The sequence below is a fragment of the Columba livia genome, chromosome 2, assembly GCF_036013475.1.
Source record: "Columba livia isolate bColLiv1 breed racing homer chromosome 2, bColLiv1.pat.W.v2, whole genome shotgun sequence".
Lineage (NCBI taxonomy): Eukaryota > Metazoa > Chordata > Aves > Columbiformes > Columbidae > Columba > Columba livia.
Genome location: NC_088603.1, coordinates 86,015,076 through 86,042,432, shown reverse-complemented (window position 1 = coordinate 86,042,432; position 27,357 = coordinate 86,015,076). Strand labels below are relative to the sequence as shown.

Here is a 27,357-nt window from a genome sequence, read left to right as displayed (position 1 = left end):
TGAAAAGATAACACAATTTCTGATGACATCTGTAATCCAAATCTAGGCAGTATCTAAGAAGGAAAGCATATTCATTCCTGTGGTAACCAAGAAAACTGTTACAAAACTACTTTAAACACACAAAATTACATAAACTCACTGAAGACAATATGGCTTTACAAGCATATGAAAATGCAAAACATACTTCAGCTTTATTGACAGTGATGCAACAGAAGGAACTGGAAAAAGCAAACTTTAACTGTAAACAGATTGCTGCAGAAAACACTGGTATACAGTACATTAGTCAATATGAGCTGCAGCAGGTTTTGTAGAAAACTTCATTATTATTACATCTCCCTTCTGTGCACTGCTTAAATACATTGGAGTCAATAGGGTACAGCACAGAACTGAAAGAAAATATCCATAGTAGCACAAATGCTAAACCAGTACAGTTGAAAAAGTCTCAATAAACTACAAGATGCCCACCAAAAGCTGTTTAAGTATGGATTTTCTTTAAAGCACCAGGCATTTTTTAGGATTTAACCTGGAAGGAAGAAGGGAGGGAACAAGTATTGGTATATGGCTACTGTATAAATAGTCAGATAACTAAGACAGAAACGATCCCACTTTTGCTGCATGAAATCCTCATCTGGCATTTTGACACTAGTATTTCTTCTAAATAACCCCTAAAATAACAAGAACTGTCTCTGACTTGAACAATCATTTATTTTCATGGCAACCACTTCAGTACTACAGAGATAACAATCAACGTACTATATCCTAAAATCCATTATTGCAACTATTACATTGCATTTCTCCCTTAGCTCTAGAGATCGCTGAACAAACACCAGGAAATATCTTGCTGAACCTGAGGATTAATGCAAAGAACAGTCTCCTTCAGACCTGATCGTTCATTCATAAAGTGTTGTCCATTCTCTGTGCCGCTGAGCTCAAGCAAAGACAGACAGTTTATTGCAGCAGCACGAAGAGTCACTCAGTTTCCTTTGTTGGGAATATCTCACCCTGATTTCCGGTCTATTTATTTATATGCCATTCACAGACCATGAGGTGATTAGTTTTCCTGCTGAAGGCATAACTGACTTCTCTGGCCTCATTTTATGTGACCTGAGGTCCAAGTCACAGGGAAAGATGCAAAGTGTCTATGATTTAGTTCTGAACCATATGAAGGGAAGCTGCAGCTCTCACAAGATAGGAATCTTCACCATACTAAAGTGTGTAACATAGTTTTTGTACCCATTTTACTCTTCTTCAGGTATTCAACCTGACACAAGCAACTGACAGAAAAAAAAAAAAAGCACTCAACCTTCCTTAGGGGACCTATAGTGACTCTCTTCATGTATGTACATATGCAGCCTGTCTGAAATTTAGGTAAATATTACTATTCCAAATTAAGAAAAAAAAAAAAAAAAAAAGTGCTAAGGGATTGTGAAGAGAATTGACCAATAGATCAGTCACATAAGGTTTGACAAAAATGTTAGCAAATCTAAATGTGAGGCTAACTTTACACTTTTGTATTATAAGTATCAAGAAAACATTCATGTATTTATTTGTTTGTTTCCACAGGTAGTTCTCTTGTAAATATTAATGTCTGATGTCTGGTAGAGTTTGAGAAGTAATAGCTTGGTTTCTAAAACATGCTTAGAAAGTGAAGTCTTTATGAAAAACTAAAAGTAGAGGATGTCTCCAGAGGGAAAAATAAATAATTAAATCCTATCAAAGGCTTCCAGTACCCACTCCAGTTTTCCACTTCATCCACCAATCCTGTTGGCTGATCTATTATTTCATTCCTTACCACTTAATACAAACATTGAAAAGTAATGAGATTATTCTTCAATGATCAGCTGTTCTCAGTTTCTAATCTTATTTTTTTAAGCATTAATAGCCACATAATCAAATTGAGGGAATTTTTATGCCACACCATCCTCCCTCAAAATATATTTTCCATGGTCTACATACAAAGGTGTAAATTATTATTTGAGCAAAATTGTGCATTATCATTGAATTACAATAGAATCATCATAGAATCACAGACATTTTAGCTGGAAGTCACCTAGTTCAGACTAAAATGATGACAAATCAGACAGATTTCTATCAATCCTTTTATTCCTAATACATAAAGGAAACAAAATTACGTATGGTCTTCACAAAGCAAAGTGCCCTAAAACCTCCTGACAGTGGCAATTTTCTCTCTCACACACAAAAACAACCTAGCAAGGTTTTAAGCATTGGACAATTTGTCATGCCAAGTAAGGGAATACAGCTGCATATCGATCACACACCACTCGTGCAGATAGTACTTTTTCATTTGTACATTTTTTTCACTCATTCATAGAATAAACTGTAGATCACTTGCTAAAATTACATTAAAAGTGCTTAGTGGATTTATCACCAGCTTTTAAATATTCACCTATTACTAAAGAAATACGTAAATTTATTTGAGTCATTCACTTAGCCTAGCTCTTCTGCTTTTAGGTAAGCATCAATGCTTTAGGTAACTGAATTCAGCTAAGACTGATGCTTACCTAATCATCACTGCCCTGGATGAGACTGAGCCCAAGTCCCTGGCTGCTATTAGGGTTAAGGTTCTAAAAGCCACAAAGCCACAGCTTCGGGGACATTGGGTCTGCAAAAGGCATGCCAAGGGGAGCACGGCACTGCACCTACATTGCTCCCTCTACACCTTTCTCATCTCATGTCATCTATGGTGCTGGGGACCTCAGTCGACAGACCAAGGTGCCATTCCAAAGAAATATTAAACATTACACAATTTGCTCTTTACATAAGTTTTCTGAAAGAGAAAGAGCTGTTCTCTGAAACAGGTTTCTACTAAGAAGTTAAAAGAAACTAGAGACACAGAGAAACTAAAACAACTGTATGATACTATTTCAGAGTTGAATATAATTGTCAGTGCTTCAAGGTAGATCTCACTCTTAGGAAAGTATTTTAGTTCATATTCTCCAAGTATTTTTATTTAAAAAAAAATCTGCCCAAACAAGCCTCTGCTAAGTCATCATTACTACATCCCTCCTCAGCCTCCAAGGGAGCAGTTTCTGTATGACAAGAAACTAAGTACTGTGAACCACATATGTCTTCCAGGAAAAGCATCAGCTTTACTACATATTTACTCAAAAGTTTCTGCTACAGCTATTTCTAGATTGAAAACAGTATTATCAATAGCTCTCTTCACAGGGATTCTTTAACACCCAGTGAGATCAGAAGCCTCTTGCACAGGTGGAAATTCCCAATCAGAAACATATCAAGCTTTTGCAGAAGAAATAGCTGTATCTAGCACACATGTTCTCACAAATCATAGAGTTCCTGTATCTCACTTAGTTTGTTGAAGATTTTTTCCCATATTTACAAATACAAAATCAGATGACAAACAGAAACAGAAATGGCCTTATGTTTTCTAGAAACTATGAAGCATTGGGCCCAATGTGTTTGCCAGTATATCATAACAAACTGTACTGGATTTGTGTGGCAAGGTTTTGGCAGCAGCAGGGACTGCCAGGGTAGCTTCTGTGAGAAGCTGCTAAAAGCTTTCCCTCACGTCCAATAGATCCAATGCCAGCCAGCTCCAAGATGGACCTGCCGCTGATGAACACTGAGCCCGTCAGTGACGGTGGTAGTGCCACTGAGATAATGTATTTAAGAAGGAAAAAAAAACCAACCCTGCACAACTGCAGCCAAAGAGAGCAGCGAGAATACGTTACAGGAACAACTCTGCAGACACCGAGGCCAGTGAAGAAGGAGGAGAAGGATGTGCTACAGGCACCAGAGTAAAGGTTCCTCTGTAGCCCATGGTGCAGACCATGGTGAGGCCAGCTGTCCTCCTCCACCTGGACATCCATGGTGGAGCAGATCTCAACCTGCAGGCCATGGAGAACCCCATGCTGTAGCAGGTAGATACCCGAAGGAGGCTGTGATCCTGTGGGAAGCCCCCACTGGATTTGGCTCCTGACAGGATCTGTGGCCCCATGGAGAGGAGCCCAGGCTGGAGCAGGTTTGCTGGCAGGACTTGTGACCCCATGGAGAACCCACCCTGGAGCAGTCTGTTCATGAAGGACTGCACCCTGTGGAAGGGACCCACGCTGGGACAGTTCATGAAGAACTGCAGCCTGTGAGAAGCACTCATGTTAGAGAAGTTCATGGAAGTCTGTCTCCTGTGGGAGTGACCATACAATGGAGCTTGGGAAGACTAGTGAGTAAGGAGCAGCAGAGACAACATAGGATGAACTGACTGCAACCCCCAGTCCCCATCCCCCCGTGCTGCTCAGGGGCAGAAAGCAGAGAAAAACAGAAGCGAAGTTGAGCCAGGGAAGAAGGGAGGGGCAGGAGGAAGGTATTTCAAGATTTATTTTTTTATTTCTCATTATTGTAGTCCGATTTTGATTGGTAATAAATTACATTTTTCAAACAGTCAAGTTTGTTTTGACTGGAATGGTAATTGGTGAGTCATCTCCCTGTCCTTATGTGGACCCACTAGCCTTTTGCTATGTTTTCTCTCCCTTGTCCAGCTGAAGAGAGGGAGGGATAGAGCAGCTCGGTGGGCACAGGGCATCCAGCCAATCTCAACCCACCACAAAAAAGAAAAAATCCTTTTTCATACACAGATATTTAACCACATTTTATACAGTATGGAAAACTGAAACTCTTTGTCTAGTGGTTTAACGCTACTTGATGATTTATCTTTAAAGAATTTAATTCTCACTGTCTAAAAACAAACAAACAAACAATAAAAGAACACCCCAATAGCTTTCGCTTTCACAGAATTTATTAACCCTTCCTCTTCATGAGAACAACTTGAAAACACCTAAACCAAAGTTCACTGCCTGGCATCTCATGATTTTTTAGACAGACAATTTAGGATTCTGACCTCCCTTCCAGCAGTGCCTGCTGACCTTAAGAAAGTTCGCAGCAAGGGGAAAAAAATGAATTTATATACTTTATTCATCACTTCTCAATTGCATCTCAGAAGTCTGAAACACGAAAATGATTCAACACTTTTGTCCAGTGGTAAAAGACAAATGAAAAGGCTTATACACTGAAGCAAAGAGTTCAGGATTTGAACTTCCTGAAGTCAGTCTCACTCCTCAACAGCAAAAATACAAGGTTCATTTTCTATTTTAACTGAAACCCTCCTTGAAAAGCACACAGCTAAATCTTCTGATCCAATCATGATCGACATGAATGGCATTTTACATTTGACATATCAAGCACAATTTTTTAAACCAAATACATTTTTTAGACCATATATATCTGTTCCTCAAAACAAGAGAGCACAGGGATGTGTGTTCTTCAAACTAAGCACAGCAAAACTTCAGATTTTCTGAATAAATCATTTATGTTTCACATAGGAAATTTAAGTAGAGCAAATAAATATAACACTTATGACTTCTATGTTCATTCTTTCATATATCCTGCCTTCTTCAAAGACTGAAAACACCTATTACAGTCATCAAGATCATAAATCCTGCAGTTTACTCTGTTGCAGTCACTCAAAAACACTGTTCTAGTTAATTCATGAGAAGTAACAGGAAGTTGCCACAACTGTTCCAAGACAATTAAAAAAATGAAGGAAACTTTCTGAAGTTAAGCATCAGCACAGATGAAGAAGACATTAACATATTCGATTCATCAAAACACACCTCAACTATGAACTCCATAATCTTTTTCTGTATTAGCAGTATTTTTGAATAATTGTGTTTGCATTTCTAAAACACTAGGTATATTATCAGCTACAGTCAAAGGGCACACAAAGAAAAAATCACCTACTAGGCAGCAGAGTAATTCATTCCTCCTTCTCAAATGCAGAGGGCTACTCATCCGAACAGTCAGTTAGAAACTTACTTCATTTACTCCCCTAATGCAGAATCAGTGTAATGCGTTTCATCTACCTGAAGCTCAGGATGGTGGCCTTACCTAGAATTCTTGCAACAGAATCAGCTACTAGGAAGAAAACTAACTCTATCCCAGTCAAAAGCATGACAAGAGAGGATCTTACCAGTCACCAGTACCTTAGGTTAGCTAGCTAGGCTGTTCTTGGTGATAAGGGAATGCAGAACTCCTTTATTACAAGCTCCTTTTTGCTGTGGTTCACTGGAATCTGAAATAACTTTTCTAATATTTTGTCACTTTATTTGTCACTGAGTCCCTCTAGTACTCAGTTCACTGATTTATGAGGGTGAGAGGTTCAGCTGCAAAATACACAACCAGCTATAAACTAGCAATACCATCAGCAAATCCAAAGACAGGGAAGAACTTCTCACTATTGAATGCTATGTTTCACATTCTAACAGGCTAATGCAGCACCTGTGTAACTTCCCTGTACAATTTTTCACCATCAGAGAGTCAAAAGCTAAAGTAGGTATTTTTCTTCAAAATAATACAGTAACACAGGCTGAAACACTGGTACATGCAGAAGTCATGCTATTGTCCTGGAATAGAATATGCATTCAAACATCTAAACCATGGGCAACTCCAAAACAACAATGTGTCATGAATCTTAAGATTAAACTCCATGTTACAAACTTACTTTCTTGGACTCTTCTTCTCAGAGCCAAAAAATATTACTAACCTTTAAACCCCAAAGAAAGAGAGAACTGGTGCACAAGAAAAAACAAAGAGCAAGGTCACAATATTTATAAAAGTCCAATGACTCAACAGCTGTTCCTCCAACTGTGTTAGATATAAGCTGAATTAATGCATCTATTTTACTAAAGAAACAGTGAATTTCTTAGGCAGGGAAAGATCGCTACTTTGTATTTAGAGTACCAATTTCGATACCTTCAGAAAGGAGAAAGCTGACTATAAACAGCTACAATATCTTTTAATGTCTCTCTTTGGGATACTTGTTACTGCAGTTGAGCGAAATGAGTTAGCAATGGAGACCAGGTGTTTTCATGAACAGGAATATTAACCATCTCCTGACATACAAAGAGGCACTAAGCAAAATCGCAGACACTCAGCCCACAAAAATTTACATTAAAATGTCCAAACTTGTCTTACTAGACAAAATTTGTCTTATTAGACATAAGACTTGTCTTATTATTAGAATCAGACAGAGAATCACACTAAAGACCCTTCTTTCAAAAATTTCTAATACTTTCGATTTTAATAATCTGAGGCAGAAAGCCTCTGTCCCTACCCAATTTTGCCTTAAAATAATCTCCAATCAAGTATTACACACACACCAAAAAACCCACAAACCAAAACCACCAAAACAGAAACATTATAATCATGCATATGTTACATTTTAAAATCTAGGATTCTGGGATAATGCATTTACTCCACAACTACTCATTTGTCCATAGTTCTTATATGCCATGCCTATATGCTGTAACTCCACATGCAGGCTACCAACAAGGAGAGATCTCTGAAAACCACCATTCACAGAAAAGAATGAAAGTGGAGAAAAACATGAACTTTCAGTTAAATAATATTAAATTTATTGTAGCACAGCACATGGAAATATACTAAGATATGAAGGAATATTTAACATGCTTTGCAATATGTATTTGTGAATTAAATTACTCAGATACTACCTGTGAAACCTTTGTAAAAAACAAATAAACAAACTAAAAGCACTAAATCATATTATTGTTTTCTAGCCTGCAGATGTAGCACTTACATACCTGTTCTTTAACTGAAGCTAGAATGGCAGAGGTTGTCTCAGTTTCAGAGCCATCACCATTGGATGTGTTCAACACAGGACTAAGGGAACTTGTCTTGTCAGAAGAGGAGGGCTGGTCTGGAACAGGCATAGTTTCTGCAGTTTATGGAAAAACAAAACAATGATTTTGTTATTAGAAAACTATCAGAAATCATATGTATATAACAATACAAATTTAAGGGAAAAAATATAAAGTGCTTCTGTTCTGTAATATAGAATTAATATATCACTTAGTTGAAACTAAAACAATTTCTAAATTAATTATAACACAAAACAATAGAGATCTCCCAGTCCTACTCCAAAATATTCAGCACAGTACATTTGGAGAGGATTCAAACCATTTAAAGCTGTGATTTTTGCACAGTATTCCAGTAGCAGCATCCCACATGAAATTACAATATCATGAAAGTAATGAATCATGAAATGCTTTGCAAACAGAAAACCAACAAATAATACATGAGAGAAATATAAAACATCCAGTGTTGACTTTCTAACGTGCATGATTATTTAATATGTATTATATTTTAAGCCTAGGTATCTAACTTTGCCTTTCTTCTAGTCTGAAGGTGATTTGACAACATTTTATCAGAGTATTTTTAAAAAAACCAGCATTTTTGAGACCTGTTACCAAAAGAAAATTAATAAAAGAAGGATTGTTAGCACTAGTATTCTTTTTTTAGAGAGGAAAATGGTGAGGGTGACTACAGAAACATTTATGTTTCTGAAGGTTAATCTATAACATAGCACCTCTCTTTAAATGTCACTATAGGCACATCTCCACAGGTAAGTTGTGCCACATTCCAGAAATAGAGGAGGAGGGAGGCAGGTTGCATGTGCATGTGCAACAGAGTTAGGATAAGATCACGCTCATGTAGGAACTAGCCAGAATTATTTTGTGGAAGAGAACTGGTCCAGAGGCTGTCAGCTGGACGGGCCTCCTCTGAACACCCTCACTGCTCTGTAGGAGTCAGGGGGGTCATACAGGCACAACACCCGCCATTCACATCAGTGCCAAAACTCCTGCCTTGGCTCCATTCTGCTTTTCAAAGCCCATGTTTTTATAAAATAGAACTTTTTTCTGGAAGTAATAAGAAGCCAGAAAAGAGTGGGAAAGTGTAGCTGGTAAAAGCAAATATAAAATCCAATACGCAGAGCAAGCATCCCTGCACCAGTATGTCATGGAAATTAGGGCTCTAAAAGAAGGGGAGATGACACTCTATAAAGCTTTGGCTCTAAAACTGCAGTGCTGCCCAAGAACATTCCGTCAACCCAGCTGGGCAGCCTTTTCAAAAGCTTCCTGAAGCTCAGGACACTAGCATATGTATGCAAGACAAAAACTGAAAATACAGATTATTAATAAAAAAGTCAGTTATTTCTCAAAAGAGAAGTCTCCCTAAGCCTCGGGTCTTTTGTAAAATACTACAGAAAAGACATATACAGGCTTATTAAATTATCCTACTTTCAAACAAACTTTTTTTTTTTTTTTTAATTACTAAATTATTAATTGCATTGTCATTTAGAAAGTAAAGTGATTTTCTTTTTGGTATTCAAATTTACCTGAAAAAGTACAAATGGACTGATAGTTCATTTTGTAGAGTTGTATTTGCATGAAACACTGGAGTGCAGCTCTCCTTGCTATCAACCCCATGACCTGTAAAGTGCAGGTGAAAATTTTGGACAGAAACAAAACAGACCAGAGATCCAAGATGATGAGTAAGGACATGGGAAGTGGCCCTACCGTCCTTGCAGACACTCACTCTGGGCAACTGGGAGCCATGTTTCCCAGTCAGGGTGGCTCACCAGGGAGACACAAGGAACTGCAACAGCAGAAGGTGAAGACTGCCTCCTCAAGACTGGACTGGGTTGAAAAAAAACCCACCAGAGCTGTGAATGAGACATCTGCTAAATAGTTCGAGACCCATTGGCCAAGAGCAGCTTCCCTGTTGCAGGATTCTATTCTCTGCAGCTGTGAAGAAGCTGCCTGGAAAAAGCCCCTTTTCTTGGCTCATCCTCATCCTCCTCCAGGGCTGCCTGACCCGCAGCAGGAAGATTCCACTGGATGGGCTATTTCATAAACACTATCTCAAGAAGGTAGAACCCAGCAAACTAAACAAGAATTCCTTGGTCCTGCTCCCAGCTCTTCACATAGCTGTCATCAGAGGGCCATTTAAATTTTCCTCTTCATCTGAAAACTTAGGAGGATGTACTTGCTCTCCCCATCTCCAGCTGCCTACCACAGCATACGTTACTGGGCCTGACTGAGAAAACACAAACACCACCAGGAAGGCCTAGGCTGCAGTCGAAGAGACCCTAATTTCTGTACTGTATCATTCAATATGAGGTAAAATTGGCAGGGTTTTGGAAGCATGCATGTTTGGGGTGGGGATGCTGTAGGGCTGACCTGTGTTAGAACCATCACCTCACCAAAGGGACCAAGTCTAACATGGAGAGGGGGGATGCGATACCAAGATGAGGAGAGATGTTTTCTCTGTGTGTTCATGTAACTGGTTGTCTTCTTTATTTCTCAATACCAAAACCAGTAATTTAAAGCTTACGTTAATTTGCAATAAAACTAATTAAGTGAAATTCCCTCACTCAAAGACTGTGGCCTGTGACACTCCCTAAGAGCAAATCCAAGAGTCCCACTGAGGCACGGTGGTTTTCTGTTGCTGTTAGGTTCTCAGGAAGAGAAGAGGAAATGATCCTGCCTGAGTTAGTGCAAAAAAATTACCTGCTACACAAAATGCTTGCCCTAGCACAAATACTCTGAAATATTTAAAGTGTACTTGAGGGGGACAGGAAGGCCATACGGTCAACGGGGAAGCCACTCTGTGAACGAAAAGAGGCTACTGATAAGACAAAACCAATTTCTGTGTGTTCAAAACAATTACATCCATACGATATAGGCAGCAACTGCCTGCTGCTATTCTGAACCTGTTTTGGCACTGCATTCAACTTCAGTAAAGTTTAATTTTTAGGCTGTGAATTTTTGTAAACACTTTGTTTCCATCAAAGAACACTTCAAAAACTGCTTTAGTAATCTACAGTTTTGCAAGTATCAGTTTATATGGGGAAAAAAAAGCCTGATTACACAACCAACTGCTGCAATAAAATGTGCTTGCTTCAAATAGGCTCAAAATCTGGACAGAACAGTAGCCTATAGTCTACAATGACTGCACATTTCCAGGATTTGTTGGTTTTGTTTTGGTTTGTAATATAAATCTTAAAAGAGAGAAAATAAAAGAGAGAGATAAAAAGGCACACTGCATGTCCATTCAGAAACAGAGATCACAAGAAATGTCTCCGACATTAAAAGTAATATCTTGTGTACCTATTAAAATATTTCTTCTGGACAGAGAACGAAATTTCTGACATCTATCTCATTAGTTCAGTTTATTACTTTTGTTGTTCAAGGGGGAAAGATTGCAGCCAATTGCACTTGTATCATTGAATATACAGCACAATATTATCCAGCTGAGCTGTTAACATTATATATTCTAACATTTTTTCATTACACAAATTCATATGAGAAATACCATATAGAAAGAAAACACAGAATGAGTTTTCAAAAGCAACAGAGAAGCCACTGTGCCAAATACAGTTTTATTAAAAAAAAAAAGCAGCAAGTGTTTCAACAGCAAACACCAACATAGCAAAGGCCCATATTTACACTAGTCCATCTGTTCAGAGATGAACTTTTAATTCAGCTTGGTCTTCAGCATAAGAAGTTGGTTTTAACGGCACTTGAAACTGCCAGTACTGTAGAATTACAGAAAATAAGGCTGAAATGAGCCTACAAGACCCTAGACCACTACTAAATCCCTAGACAAAGCTTCCTTTGGCTGCCTCTCTCTGTGGTTCCACCAGCCTTTTGGTAGAAAACTTGCCTTAGTGTTTAATATAATACATTTAAGCTTAATGTTTCCTGTACTATCCAGCATGGACACCAAAACCTAATTGTTCCATCAGTTCTCTTTAAAAAAGCACTATCCCGAGTGATGATGAGCACTGTGCCTTCTGCTCTGGCTTCTCTATTCTAGAAAAGCTACCCCCCATTATTTTCATTTTTTTCCTCATAAAATAAGCTGTCTGATAGCCTTTTAAGCCATACTTCTGGGAGCTTAGCACTAAAACCAAAAGGAAAACTAGAGCAAGTACAAGAAAAAAAAAATAAAAATTAAGCAGCTTAACAGAGTGTACCATAGCTGGGTAACTATAACACAAAAGTAAATCAGCTGCATTTAATTTCCACGACAGCAACAATATTTCCTATCAGTGTCACAAAAATACAAATGAGATTCTGTAAGTCAGAGCATATAGAGGCTCCTGAGAGAACCAAATTAAAATCTTAGCCGATCATAGATAGATGAACAGGAAAAATACTACCAGCCTTTTGGGAACATACTGGGAAGTCAGACATAAATAATTCATGGATTCCCATACTCCACAGCACTAGCAAAATTCTATCTGGAGTTCGACCCTTTTTTGTTGTTGTTGTCTTTCTACGACCATCTAAAAATGCTACCTCGCTTCAATGCAAAAGAATGCAACCCTAGAAATCCAAGCAAAACTATCTTCTCCCCATGTACTCAGGCGCAGGTGCCCAGGTTTTGGCAGCAGGGGTTGCCCCTTGTGAGGAGCAGCCAGGGCTGCCTGGTGTCGGACACAGCTGGTTCCAGTGGCTGCCACCCACCCCAGCGCAGGGCACAGCTGAGCCCCTCAGCCACGGGCGGGCACCTAGGGAAAGCCTGGGGAAGACAGGGCAAAACGCTGCCCGGCAGCCAGAGCTGAGGGAAACCATGTGAGAAACAGCCCTGCCAGCCCCGAGGGGAGAGCAGGAGGAGGGGAGAAGAGGCTCCAGGCACTGGCGTAGAGAGCCCCTTGTAGACAGCAGAAATGGCTTGGTGATTAGTTAGTTTTTTGTTTGTTTGTGGAGGTTTTGTTTGGGTTTTTGCTGTTTGGATTTGTTTGTTTCGCGGTAGGTTTTTGTGTTGTTTTTCTTTTTTTTTTTTCTGTTTGGTTTGAGTTTTTTTAATCTTGTGACAACATGGATTCCAGGATAGAGAGACACAACCTATGGTTGTGTACATTACACAACTATAATCTACAGCTGACAACTACCATGGTCACCATCTCATAAACCAATCAAAGCCATATAAAATCTCATCAGATTAAGATTCCTGTTAAATCACTACTAAGTACAGCAGTGGAAGTATGTGAAAAATGATTGGACAAAACAAGAAACAGAAGAAAACAACAACAACCATCTATATAGCTATTGAAAACCCCCCTTCCTTGTAGGAGGACTTCATGGCTTCTCTGAGGTAATACGACCAATTTAGTTAGTTCCAAGGTCAAATTACAAATGTCTCTTCAGGCTGAACTCAAGCACAGAGGTACATACACAATGCACAGAGGTACATTCTACACTATGCATAAATCCTTACATAAAACAAAATATGTATATGATTCATAAATGCACATGAAAAAGTCAATGTCAGATGCTGTGATTTCACTTGAAAGGTTAATTTCACACACACACTTTTATGTTGATTTTAATCATACTGGGCAGGGATTTGTTAAGTAGGGAGAGAATGATGTACAGCCATGAAGCCATCACTGATAAAAGTGTTTTGGTGGCATAGTTCGCCAATGACACACTGACACTCTTTATCAGATGTGGAGGCTGCATCTGCCTTTCAATGATCTTTCTTCCTCCTCCACATCAGAAATACTGCGCTTCATTCACTGCATCCATGTAGAACACTGAAAAAAAACCCTAAATCTGAAAAAGCAGCAGCAACTGTAAACTGAGCATTTTTCTATTCCAACTTAAACCACACTGTTTTAATATGTCCTTTTATAACCTATGCTCACAGAAAAAAAAAAAAGGCAATATTGCTTAAAGATGTAGAAATTTTTAAATACTAGATTGATATTCCTTTAAAAGTCACTTTGCTAATGCTGTTTACATAGTCTTAACATTACATCACCCTTTCATGGTTAGGAAGTGTAGATAGGTTAAAAAAAAAAACACAAATCAACCAAACAAACAAAACAGCCTATGGTAAAAGACAAGTTATCTACCACACTGTCAACTGCATCAAATCAGTGGAATCAGAAAATTCAAATATGTTTCTTTAATCAAAATATATGGCAGTAAGGAATATGTACTCCCCAGTGGGTTTTCCCTGTACAATGAACCATTAATCAGTAAGAGCATTCATTACAAAAGTGTTAAGTCCTGCTGTCTTACTGCATAGCAATCAAATTTGGCTTGTTATTGAGCTAATCTGGAGAGCCATGAATGACACTGAAGTAGCCTTGGATGAGAACCAATCACTTAAAATAATCCAATATGCAATTGTGCATCTAGAAATATTTTTCCTTCCTTTCCTCTACCTTAGATATGCTGCACAGAGATTACAGTATGACTAACATTTAATAACATGCATTTCTGTTGTTTCTATTAAAATTGCTCTTTTTTTTTTTTTTTTTATAACATTTCAAAATTATGGGAACTTAGTGTAAAACGAAAATACTTGGAATACATTTTTTTTTAACCCAAAACTGCATGTTTATGGCTACACTTAAATTTTCTGTTTATGAGTTCAGTAACTCATATCCAGGTTTCAGAAGCAAAGATGAATGCTGATCCTGTTTCTAGCTGGTTTTAGTTAAAAAATAAATACATATAATACTCCAGTGTTCTTCATTATAATATTTGCATGATTGCCATAGGGAGCCCCAATTTCCTCCCTGCATATATGAACAACAGTTGTTATTTCAAAGAACTACAGTTGTGAACAGCTCCAACACACTAGCTTCTAGCAACTGTGGTAAGCAAAAAGAAATAGGTTTGACATTGTATCTATGAATGTGAAAACCACCAGCTTTCATGCCATTCACTGAGTCATTCTGATAAGCTAAGAATTCAATGGGTGCAAATTAGGAGCCAGAACAATATAGAATACAATAGCCCTGGCCATTCTTGCAAATTATTACCTATATCACTAGTCATATTTGGTGTAGATATGAAGAGAAAAAAATACCCCAAATAATAATTACATATTGTAAAGCAAATTAAAACATTATCACATACATAAAACTATTAGAATAGCCAAGATTTTTATAGTGGGTTTTTGGAATAAAATCCCAAGTGGAAGAAGTAGAAATTGGCACTGCTTGCAAATTTTGACATGCAAGGAATCAGCTTCAGCCAAAAGATGACCCATTGTATTCCTTCAGTAATGTCAAGCTATGGAGGTGATTGAAGGCTGAGACAGCATTTGCTCTAGGCCACAGGATACATATCTACTAATGTTGCATTAAACTTTTCTGCAAGGAAGCTGAATCTTTCAGCTGGGTGACAGTGAAACAGGGTAACAAGTCTGTAAAGGTGGGCCTTTCCTTTCCCTGCACACATAGGCGTTGAAATTGTAGATTTCCTTTACTGTCCTGTCTTTGCTGACAGTTTGATACAAGTTGTGGCTGAGTAAGTATTCTTAAAAATAGGTTGATAATCTCTTGAGTCAACAGAAAGATGAAATCTGCCAGGCCCTGCCAAATACCTCAAAGAGGAAAATGTCTTCTGATTGCCTGAATAGCTATCACAACATCTTAAAACATACATTTCTTATGTTGAGATTACTGGACAGGAAAAGAGATTAATTAAAGGGAGACATGATATCTTAAAGACCTTTGCAAAGCCTTAAGCTCAATTAGGGAAAAGGGATATGAGGAATCAGCCCAGCATTCTTCTTACTCAAGCTAACTCACCATGGGGACTTTCCAAAGAGTAAGGACTCTGTTTTCTTTCTGCGGTTGTTCTTTGTTCATAGACCCGTCCAGTTCCCCATTCACTAAGACAGGTGAGTTTGTCCCTTGTCGTCTTTTGTGACTTCAACTGTTGCATTCTCAGTTATTTCAACCATACTATTTAGGTATTTAGGGCCTCTAAGCACATGTAAACAATCCCTGGTTTTAAATTTTAGGCAAAGTTGAGGTTCAGTAAACCAGAAAAAATTCTTTTTTTTTTTTTTTCTCCTGCTCTTTGCAGAAGTGTGATAGAAGATGTAAAATAGCTCAGCTGTTGCAGTAAAGGATACAGAAAACCATATTCTAAAATCTAACTGAAGAGAATTGTATTGGCAAACTTCCCCAGACACTTTCCTTGACTTACTCTTCCCTAAAGTCCTACAGATAAATACGTAATATGTACAACAGAACCAACAATTGTCAGTATATATAGAGCCAGTACATATAAAACTCTATTCCCTTCTCTTCCACTGATGTCTGACTTAAAAAGGCATTTCCTGAAACAATCCAAAGACCACATCTCAAAAAAGTTTCTTCATCAGGGATTCTCTGCTACTGCCCTTAGTCTTAATTAAAACATCTCTAAAACATCTTTTCCTTCCCTGCAAAAAGGAAGCAAAATGAAGGCTCTTATGCACACAGTGGCCAGTATGAGGTGTCTGCAGGCTGCATCCAATCTTTTCCTACCACTATCTACATTAACCACTGTCAGAATGCTGGAAGCCATGTGGAAACTGAAGCCTTGCTCAGAGCTTAAGCCATCTGCAAACTTTTTAGTGCACTGTGATCCTGCTATGTACTGTTTTGCTCAAGTAATACCTTCTCCCAAGTAGCAAGCAATAGGACGAGAGGAAATAGCCTCAAGTTGTGCCAGGGAAGGTCCAGATTGAATATTGGGAAAAACTTCTTCACAGAAAGGGTTGACAGCCATTGGAACAGGCTGCCCAGGGAAGTGGTAGAGTCACCATCCTTGGAGGTGTTTAAAAGATGTCTAGATGAGGTTCTTAGGGACACAGTTTAGTGGTGGACTTGTCAGTGTTAGGTTCATGGTTGGACTTGATGGTCTTAAAGGTACTTTCTAACCAAAGTGATTCTATGATTCTATAAAACAAGGAAGTGTTGCTTTTGTCTATAATACTTAAAATTTAAAATACTTTGAATTACTCTACAGTCTTTATCCTTAAAATCAAACAAAAAATTCCTAAAACATTCCCAATGCTTGTAGCATGATAATTCTTAAGAAGCGCTTTTGAAAGAAAAGCTACAGCATTTAGCCCAAAGGACTTAGAAAAAAAAGGCAAGAGAAAAATGGCCCAATTGTACATCCCTTGCTTTTTTTTTTCTCTTGAAATTGAGTCAGCAGCACTGCTGGGTGAACGGAGATTTAAAGATCAGACCTAAAGCACCAAACCAGCACTCTGTCAGTTAGCTGCCCCCAGCCCCTTTGTCTGTCAATATATTATAGTAGCTGAATAAGTGATTAATCAAGACAGATGAACCACATGCTGGCTTGTAACATGTTCCCACTTCATCGGTACTGAAACCACCCACCTAATCTGTAAGAATTTACCCTAACCAGCTAGCATGCACCACCTGAGAACTGAGCAACATCCCAAAATGCTTATAAAAATATTTCACAGTTGGCGTCAGCAACACTATCACATGGAGAAAACAGCATAAAAATTCATACTTCTGTCAATATTTTAGAAGTCTCAGCATGAGTATTTACAATAACCGATTTCAGTTTTACTGAAACGTCTATTCATAAATCAAGCAAAATTGTTCCATTCATGGAATCCAATAAGAGAATATTGTTTGCTGGTGTTACCGAGGGAACGGGAGTTCTTATTTTAGTGGCAATGATGTCCTCAAGCATACACAGCACAATGCACATCTACAAACAAAAGCCAGATACTCTCCCACAATGAATTCTTACAATCTTGTATGACCTAGATACCATTGGACTATGTGATACTACATAACATGGGGTGGTTTTTTTTCGGGATTTTTTGGTTCATTGGTCATTTATTGACCAGGAGTGACTTGAAAATTTAAGTGACGTCATGTCTGGCTGGAATTGAGTTAATTTTCTTCACAGAAGCCCATATGGTGGTGCTGTACTTTAGGTTTGTAATCAAAACAGTGTTTCAGGTACTGCTGGAGGGTGCTGGTACAGCATCAAGGCTGCCTCTGTTCCCCTCTCTGCCTCTCAGCAAGGCTGGCAGGGAACACAGCTGGGATGGCTGACACCAGCTGACCAAAGGGATAGATACTCCATACCATATAATGTCATACTCAGCAATAAAACTGGGAAGCAGTTTCTCCAAAGTAACTGTTGCTTGGGGACTGGCTGGGCAACAGTCTGCTGTGGTGAGTGCTTTAGTGCCACTTGTTGAGTTTTTTTAAAAATTTCACTTATTAAATTGTCTTTATCTTGACTTACTACAGGTTTTTTACTCACTTGTGCCTGTACATTTCTCTCCCACATCCCACTGTGGAGGGGTAATAAGCAAGTGGGTGGGGCTTAGTTGCTGGCAAGGGTCAACTCACTACACACCATGACTAAGTAATTCCCCCCCCCAACACCACCAATAGTAGTAATATAAAAACAGTTTGTAGTGAAAGAGATTGAGTAAATGGCAGCAACACCTGAGGGCACGTTTATTACAAATAACAGAAATAGAAAGGCAAAAGCACAGCCCTTTGAGTCTGAGGCAAGTAATCCACTACGGTTCTGTGCCAAAATAGACTGTTTATTACTACTACTTTAAATTTAAATTGCAGGCTGATTCATGCTGACTACTCTTAATGTTTCCCATGGCTCTGAACCTGAAGTAGGATAGACAGTTATGGTATTGATGTAATCTTAGGACTAATCTACTTCCTCACTAATTCCTACAGTTAAGGAGCTTACTTATATATATCATACTAAATTGCACAGATCCTCTTTGCCTCACGTCTCACTTTTATTAGAGCCAGACAGCAGAACGCATACTTCCAGCCCCCATACAACACCATGTGCAATGTACCTCCAGACTAACCTTCAGAGACACAAACAACATCTAGCAGTTAGGGCTGCACTAAGGAACTGAGGCAGCAGTCACTCTGAGACTCCTTTCGTGGTAGAAGAGCACGAAGTCTCCTCATTTGTTTACTGCATGCTAAAGTAGGGACCTGCTGGGGTTAGAATGTCTTCTTTTTTTAAATGGCTGGATCCACCTCCCCCAGCCCAAGAGGAGTGTGAAAATCAAATATTTCCTTAGCATTTTCCTGAAGAGCCAAACTGTGTCTGTCTCTCCACGTAAAGTATCCTGCTGGTGTAATAGTAGCAGAGCTGTCTGGTGGACGGGCAGAGTACTGAGCAGTACTCCTAATGGGAACTGTGGCTGCTTGTCCCCTCCCTCCTTTTGATACGAGCTTATGAATACAGCCCAAGTTCACAAAAAGCACAAAATCCAACACCAGATTCCTGTGCGGTAATATGAGCTCATCATTTTATAGGTAAAGTTGGGGTGTAGTACTTTTCTTCTTCTCCATAAGTGCATCATTTTACATTTATCTACATGAAATTTTACCCTCTATGATTTTGGGTTTTTTGGCTTCGTAAACTCTTTACAGTATTTTGAGACCCTAAGTCATTCCCACAAGGAATGTTGCAGTATGGGAAGCTCCCCAAACATACTTCATAGCCAAGAAAGATGAAGAAAAACACTTAGTTTTTCTTCACTCTGTAGCAGTATGAGTTATGGCTAGAGAGGATAGTCTTTAGCATAAGCCAGTAAATGTTAACCAGCTCATTACTGTGGCAAAAGAAGACAAACATAGTCAACCATCTGTCCTACAGAATAGAATGGGTTTTGTGTGCTGAAGAAAACAGATAGCCAAACCATGCAAACAGCCTGTTGAGCATCAAAAAATGCAAACGTGTCCAGAAGTATCCGGAACAAGCAGATTGTGAGCCACAACAGCAGCAGCTGTAAATCAGAAAAGATCACCAGCTGTAAATCAGAAAAGATCACCAGCTGAAAGGACTAATCACCAGCAAAGGACTAATCCCTGCCCAATCCTGTAGCTAAGGATACTTAACATTGCCGGAAACCAGAGTACAAAGAGAGAGGTGAGAATCTTGTGACCCTGCAGAGGTATGTGGAACCATCTCACAAACACTCAGAGAACCTGAGAGTACCACAGACAAACTGGGGTACCCCATGGCCTCATACCGCCTAGCTGGAAACTTTGTGCTGATCCACCTGACTTCTCTCCTGGACTTCACTCTCTTCCCCCATGGAAAAGGGAGGGTATGTGAGGAACCACTGCACTAACCTGCCCAGTTTTTTCTCCTGGAAAAAATAATCTCTGTGCCTCCTGCAAAGAATTATTCTTGTTACTGACCACTTTGATCTTCCATGAGAAATGCTCCTTCCTCATGACCTTTGAAGTTGAGCTCAATACGGCAGATATTTTGGCTCTTCCAATTTCATAATCATTGGAAAAATTAGAATACAACAAGTGGGCTAGCACCTGCTTTCTTGACAATAGGTTTTGATCAACTATACTTTCAAAACTGAGGGGTTTACTGCTTCCAATATATGGCTTCTAAAGTCATATCCATATAGCTCTTTGCATTTTTGTGCTTGGTAAAATAAGTTCAGTTCACTTTCTCCCACCTAATCAACAGGGAGTCATAAATTTTCATTTTCTATAAATAAATATGAATTAATATATTTTTTTCTATACATAAAATAAACATTTTTTATAAGAAAAATATACAGCTTTCAGATCGGAAGACACAAGAAATGTTCAAGTGAAAGCAATGGTAAGTATAATGCTATGAAGCCTGAGAAAAGACAAAGTAACATTATCCACACACTTCTGCTTTAGGACATACATGTACTTAGTACCAGTGTCACAGCTTTCTTTATGTGTATGATTGCTTATAAAACTGTAACTCCTAAAATACTGACAAGAGAAGGTAACTATTTAGCCAAAATTACAAGTTTACAGAAGCACAAGGGATAAAATAAAAACTTGTCAGGTATATAAACATGAAAAATAAGCTACTTCTGTTACCAAAAACAAAACAAACAAAAAAATCTTTATACGAGAGCACACATTTGTAAGGATGTGCCTAGTTTTTCCACAAAATTCAACAGCATTTCTGACACTGAGTGCATCTGAGATGCCAGAAATCTTTCTACAATTTATATGTTGCACCTCACTATCTTAAAGTGGGGGTATAAGGAGTGCTACTGTATCAGCCATCCTAGCACTCTTGAGAAGTGAAAATGTTACTGTTCCCTTTTTACAGAGTGCAGAGGCAGGAAGGGGCAAAGTATCTCACCCTAATGTACAACAGAAATCTAAGGCAGATCAGAGTTGGATCCAGCACTCCCAAGAATCAAAATTTTTGATCTATATGACAGTATGTACACTTAAATGGAGACAACAAAGCAGAAATTTCATCAGTACATTGTAGCTATTTTCCTAAACTGCATACAAAGGAATATTTTATGTGCTTCCAAGCATGGAATCTGGATTTTCATAAAAATAAACACTGAAAGAAATTTCTGCTGGCACACCAACTAATAAAGTGCATTAGCATCAAAATCATTAAAAAAGCCAGCAGAATAGAAAACTGCCTCTGGATATCTGCCTGCCAGAAATCAGAGGCAGAAGACCTTCCATTAATGCATTATTTTTTTTACAAAGTATACTTTACACATGCAAACCAAGTTTGAAAGTTTGGATTTAACTAGAATATGCTTAAATCAACAATTACAATCGTTATGAGAACCTAATGACAACTCTTCTAAATTTGCTTGGTTGAAAACCTACAGCCAGATGTTGTGGAATTAACTGATCAATCTACCATAAAGCACATCAAACAAGAGCTTATATGTCTACTTGTATGTTGTCTTGTGATTTAGAGAGAACAGTAATTTGCATTTTCTTTTCAGTCAGTCTGTCAGAAAATCTGGAAGTTACTAATCCCCTCACATAGTTGTTCAACCAAATCTAGTGTCCCTACACAGAACATATCTTCTGTTTTAGTTTCTTTCTAGTCTAAATGATATTATCCAGGAGATAGCTGATTTATAGAAAAGAATAAAAATATGTACATTTAAGCTGTATAAGACTAATTAGTCTAATAGTTTAAGTCTTCACTCTGTCACACTGAAAGCATATCAATTTACAGTGTTATCTTTATACACATATGTTGAGCACATTCTTAAAATATATCAAATAGAAACACATCACTTGCAAGACTTAGAATGGAATGGCTATTTAAGTCTTTCTTCTTCACAGGACATCAAGTTGGATAATCTGTTAAATGACAGCAAAAAATTGCTGGGGAAAAAATCCAGACAGACCTAAACCTTTGTATAACTCCCCCAGAGCAAGCTGTTTAATAGTCATTTAAGAATTCTTGCCCATCTTCAATACCAGCTTGGAACTTCTCATCCTTTGCTCCTTCCAGATAAGGGACTTTGCAACTTTGTTTCAGGAAACTAATTGATCTAGAATGCACAAAATAAAATCTAATGCACGTGCTAATACTTTGAAAGACTACCAAGTCTACATAAGACCAAAGAGTGCAACACAGCATATAGCATCTTAAATATTGACAGGAACACTCAGATCAGTATACAGAAATAGCAGAGAGAAGTTAGTTACTATAAGCAAGTGGCAGTCACAATGTGTGAAGTAGGAAGCACAGAAAATGTTTGTTCACTTAAATATTTCTGCTGCTAAGTGATAAAAGATGGGAAGCAGTCTACTATAAGGATCCTGCTGTTAAGAAGAAAACATAGATTTCTCCAAACACAGGCTAAAGAGACTCAAATGTAAGGGTGACTCAAACTGATGGTTTGAACTGTATTTGTGAAGAATGTACATCATATTTTGCTTATCCACAGCCATTTTGTCTACAAGACCATGAGTGAAAAATAACCTCATCTGGCATCAATAGACTAGTCAAGTGATTCTTAAAACAGTGAAGTGCCAGAGTAACTCACCTAAAGCAACAGTACCACAGTACTATCTGAAGCTCAATCAAATTTCTTATTTCAGTGTCAGGGATGTGTTGCCTGAAGAGCCACAAACTTTCCTAGAAAGGAGATACTAGGCCCTTTTTCCAGTGAGGATAAATAGCTGAACTAGTATAGCAACATTACATTGGCCTTCAATCATGATTACTTTTTATTGCACTTATAAATATTCCAGGCACGTGAACTTCTAATGATTTTCTTAAAAAGCCTAAAACTAGGGCCTTCTTTTACAATACTGTAGTATCACTGTCTTTTCTTAAGGGCCTGTTTATTTTGACAGAACTTATCAAGAACATATGCCAGAACAGAATTTGGTTCCTAAACAACAGGCCTGTTACTAACGGGTATGTTATGATATCAGAAACAATAACAAAGTTGTAGTGGCTATTAGGCGTAAGAAGCAAGTCAACTCCCCTCTCAGAAACCTGGGCTTAAACCAGGTAGTTGCATAGAACTCAAAAATACCGTTGACTTATCTGGACTAGAATTTTATTATGCGCTGTGTAACTATTTTCTTAAATCAAAGTTATGAGCTGTAACAGAAATCAATATATTCAATTCAGTATATATCCTCCAGCATCTACTTCTTCCATTTATTGTGGCCCTACAAAGATACACTACTCCCCCCCTTTTCTTTTTTTAACAGTCTCTCATGGATTGACTACTTCTGTAGCATTCTATCCCAGTCTCCATGCAGATCAACCTCTTTTAATCATTCCTTCTTTTCAAATCATTATTTTCAAACAAGAACTATTTTCCAAGTCTTCAACAGAATTAATGCCAAATAACTGCAACTGGAGCAGTGTAACAACTACTGTCCCCCATTTTCACTGCAAGGTTGATTTAAGACACCATTTAATTCCTTTGCACTGTCAAGTGCCTGGAACAGCAGCAACATCCACTTACAACAGATCTATTTCACTGCACATTCACAGACCTGTACACAATTGCTTGAAGTTATATACATTTTCCAATGTCTGTTTCAGCTGTTTATACTAACTAGTTTTAACTGCCTACATACACATTACAGGAATATATTTACAGGGTGCTCTAATCTACTTCTATCTACAGAACCTAAGTTGTATTTATTATCTCATTTACAAACTCATCCTGTCAAATTACACATCCTAACAGAAAATCCAGTTTGTGCAAGATAAGCAAACGTCACATTCAGGGATGTACTGCTAGAGATGCATCCAATGATTCTGGGGAGGAGGCCAAGGACGTGGGAAGGAAGCCAAGAAGGAAGGTGTCGGTCCTGCCTGTGCTTCCTCTTCCCTCTCCCACCCTCAACCCAGGTGAGAGGCACTGCCTCCCAAAACGGAGATGGTGCAGAGGGGGAAGGTGTGCAGTGCAGACCTGAGACATGATGGCTTCTAGGAAAGCAGTCAGCAACAGCAGGGAGTCAAGTTTGCTGGAAGCAGTCTTCAAAAAAACTCTGGTGGAATTCACTTAATTCACTATGCAAAGGAGGTTTCACAATTTTCTTTCTAGTTTTCACTTTTAGTTACAGGCAGAGATAGCAGTGCTTAGCACTTTTCATTTTAAGATCCTATTTTGAGCCACTTACACTTTTCACAAGCTCACTGTTTGGGCTGAAATACTCTATACAAGCAGCTGTCCCATAGTTAAGCACACACACACCCCCAGTCTTAAACAGTTCAAGCATTTCCAAGAATTGTATTTCTGGAAAGTATCTTTTTCTGTTTGCATTAGAAAAAAGTCTCTCAAAAATAGTGGAAACTCTGGAAGTGTTTATGTTCTACAGGGCACAGCAGCAAAATTATTATTTGTATTGTAGGAGCATATAGCTGCAGCCTTCAGCTGCAACTGAGAATCCACTGGCCTAAGGACTGTACAAATTAAGAAAAGACAAGGTAAAAATATCATAAAAACATACTACACATATCTCTACTGAGTTCAATATGCTCAAACAACTACAGAATTTAACGTATGCAATTATTTTCTGACTACAAAATCAATTATTCAAAAGCACTGTTCATATGTTATTTGCTACTGTTATTTGATAAGAGACTTGGGGCTTGTTAGTCCAAACATCCACAGGAGGAAGAAATTCAAGTGAAGTTTACTAGCCCACAATAAAGGCACCTAGGAGGAGCAGTGGATACTCATGGTTCTGAAGCCCCCTCATACACTTCACAGTGATTGAACGCTGAAATAGTTTGAAATTCATTATCTCTTTATGACTATTTATTAATGAAGATCATTTACCCTCTCACATTTAAAAACCAAACAAATAAAATCCCACAAAAAACTCTTTAAAACCATTAACGAAGCATTTAAAATCGGCAGCAATTAACTATTTTATGATCGATATCTGCTAAGTTTGCCAAATGAAAATACTAGACACAAAGACTGTACAATGCTAGAAATATCTATTCATTTGCTGTATTCGTGATTATCTATTTCTTTTATTAATGGTGTTTGAATTTGCCAGAGATGCTTGAATACACAACCCAAAAAGAACAGTTATTCTAATTAATCTTCTTGGCTTAACACTTATTATGCTGTTGCCCAGCAAAGATAAATCTTAACAACACAGTTGGCTGTTTCCTGTCTTATACCTTAAATCACCAGATACATTCTATATATTGAGCTGATCTGCTGTTGCTTTCATTCTTCAGCTACAGGCAGTCTTTGAACACTAAACATTATTACTACCACCTTCAGCTCACGAGTACAAGTTGAGCTTTTAGAGTTACTTCTGAATGACATGATTTTTCTGTGAAGTACACTCAATTCTGCTGCTAGAATAAAAAACTTGCTTTCAATTACTTTCTGAAATGAAAGAAAGAAGTAATTCTTCAGATTTCATCTGTTTTAATCTGAAGTGGATGCAAACTCATATATCTGACCTGTCATGAAGAGTTCTCACGTATTGCCAAGGGAGAAGAAGAGAGGCGTGTATCCAACCTCCATCTGTTTGGTCTACATGGTAATCAAGGAAAAGAAGCAAAATAAAAGGAAGTTCCAGAACACATTTGGAGACTTATCTCACATGCATCACTTCTACTGTTTCCACAGAGTCTCTCGATATGCACCGTGCTTAAATATATCTCTAGCCCGTGATGTAGAGATACTGCATGCGTACGAGCTTAAGTTTCTTACCACTGATTAGAAAACAAAAGACAGAATTAAGCTTAATAGAAGTATGAACACTTCCTGCATGAATTTAGCTCTTAGTACATTGGAAGAATCTTGTGACCCAAGATGAAATGTTGCTTTGCTATCTTTTGTTGACAGCTCTGAGGTTGCCACTAGACTCCAACACCGAAATAAGAAGGGAAGCAACGTCTCCTGAGAGATATCCAGAGTAGAATATGAAAACATGCACACACACAAAAACAACCCAAAACCTAAGCACCAGCAACTCCACCATCCCCTGTAAAGAACCCACTCTGTTTATCTAGAAGAAGAGAGACACCTATGTTATTGACTTCATGTTTCCAATGAGTCATCCAGCCACGTACGTATCTGTATTTCAGGATCCGGCTGGGATGCATTCCAAAATGCTAAGCAGAAAGGGAAATTTGCATCCGCTACCAACAGCCCTAAGATGGATTTAAGGAGTTTAAAATCAACTTTTTTTTTTTTTTTTTCTTTTAGTTGGTCTTACTTCTATTCCTCCAAGTTGTTTCAGTGAAGTTTGCAAACACAATATAGCATGAGTGTGGATGTAAAGGTTTGCAAAATAAGCATATAAAACTAGTTGTCCAGTAAGAGTTAGCTGCCAATAGTCTCCTCCTAGTTAGTAGGGTAAAACAGATGCTTCTGCAGAGTGATTAATTCTATCAGAAGACAAGCCTCAAAGGCAGACAGGATGACTCATGTTTAGGGAGAGGAGGAATCATCTCTGTTACCTGTAGCGGGTGCCTAAGCAACTATTTTAAACTCAAAGTCTACCTTTTCAGATTGCTAAAATTAGGTAAGATGAATTGCATCTGAGATGCAGAATAAATATACCAACAAACAAGCTCATCAGGGAAACGCTATATAATCAAAAGGTTGTTCATAGCTACTTCTGGAAAGATCAGTATAAATACCCAGTATGAGAAATTGTCCCTAACATGAAAACATCCAAGCTTTTCCTATACATTTTCTGTTTCATACACCAAATTAAATATCATCAGAGATCTTTTCATACATTATTTTCAGCAGAAATATATGTGCATGCAAATTCGGTGCAAAAATAATTATGCAAAGTATGCAGCATTTATGATAGAGTTGATTGTTTTTTCCTTTCGAAAAGGAGATGATATAATACTTCTCCAGTGCAGGGGAGGAAGATTTATTCCCAACTAGAATCCTTTACAAAAATGATATTATTTTTACCTGTTCTTTAGTTAGGTCGGTGTGTTAGAATATAAAAACTAATCAAATGAGTGCTGAATGACAATATGAACAAATCTGTTCTGCACAATATAATTATTTTTTATAAAACATTATTCTGTTTTTAGCTAAGAATTTGGGTATTAATAAGCATGGAAGTAAGAAGGTGGATATTAAAAAAAATGCAAGTGTAAAATGAACAATTATCGGACAGAAATAATTATTCACGTCAGAAGGGACATCATCAGGTTTTGTTATCCAACATCCTGATCAAAGCAGATCAGGATTAATCTGCTTCAGACAGATGATCAGCCTTCAAGATCAGCCTGTTCAGGGCTGTGTCCAGTGGACTCTTGAAACATCCAAAACTGAAGATCCTACAGCCTCTTCAGGCAATCTCTTCCACTGCTTAATAACACTTATAGTGAACTTTTTTGACATTTAAGTCAAGTCAAAATATCACCTCCC

The 27,357-nt window shown here is 38.1% G+C and overlaps 1 protein-coding gene across 10 annotated transcripts in view; it reads right to left on the bottom strand.

Moving 5' to 3' along the window:
- The window catches only part of CTNND2 (catenin delta 2), a 660,748-nt gene that overhangs the window by 527,628 nt on the left and 105,763 nt on the right, over window positions 1–27,357 (bottom strand). For all 10 annotated transcript variants that reach the window (XM_065052649.1, XM_065052643.1, XM_065052652.1 and 7 more), the window contains exon 2: window positions 7,635–7,768. In XM_065052649.1, coding sequence (XP_064908721.1) covers window positions 7,635–7,768 — 134 coding nt within the window. The remainder of the gene's footprint in view (window positions 1–7,634; window positions 7,769–27,357) is intronic.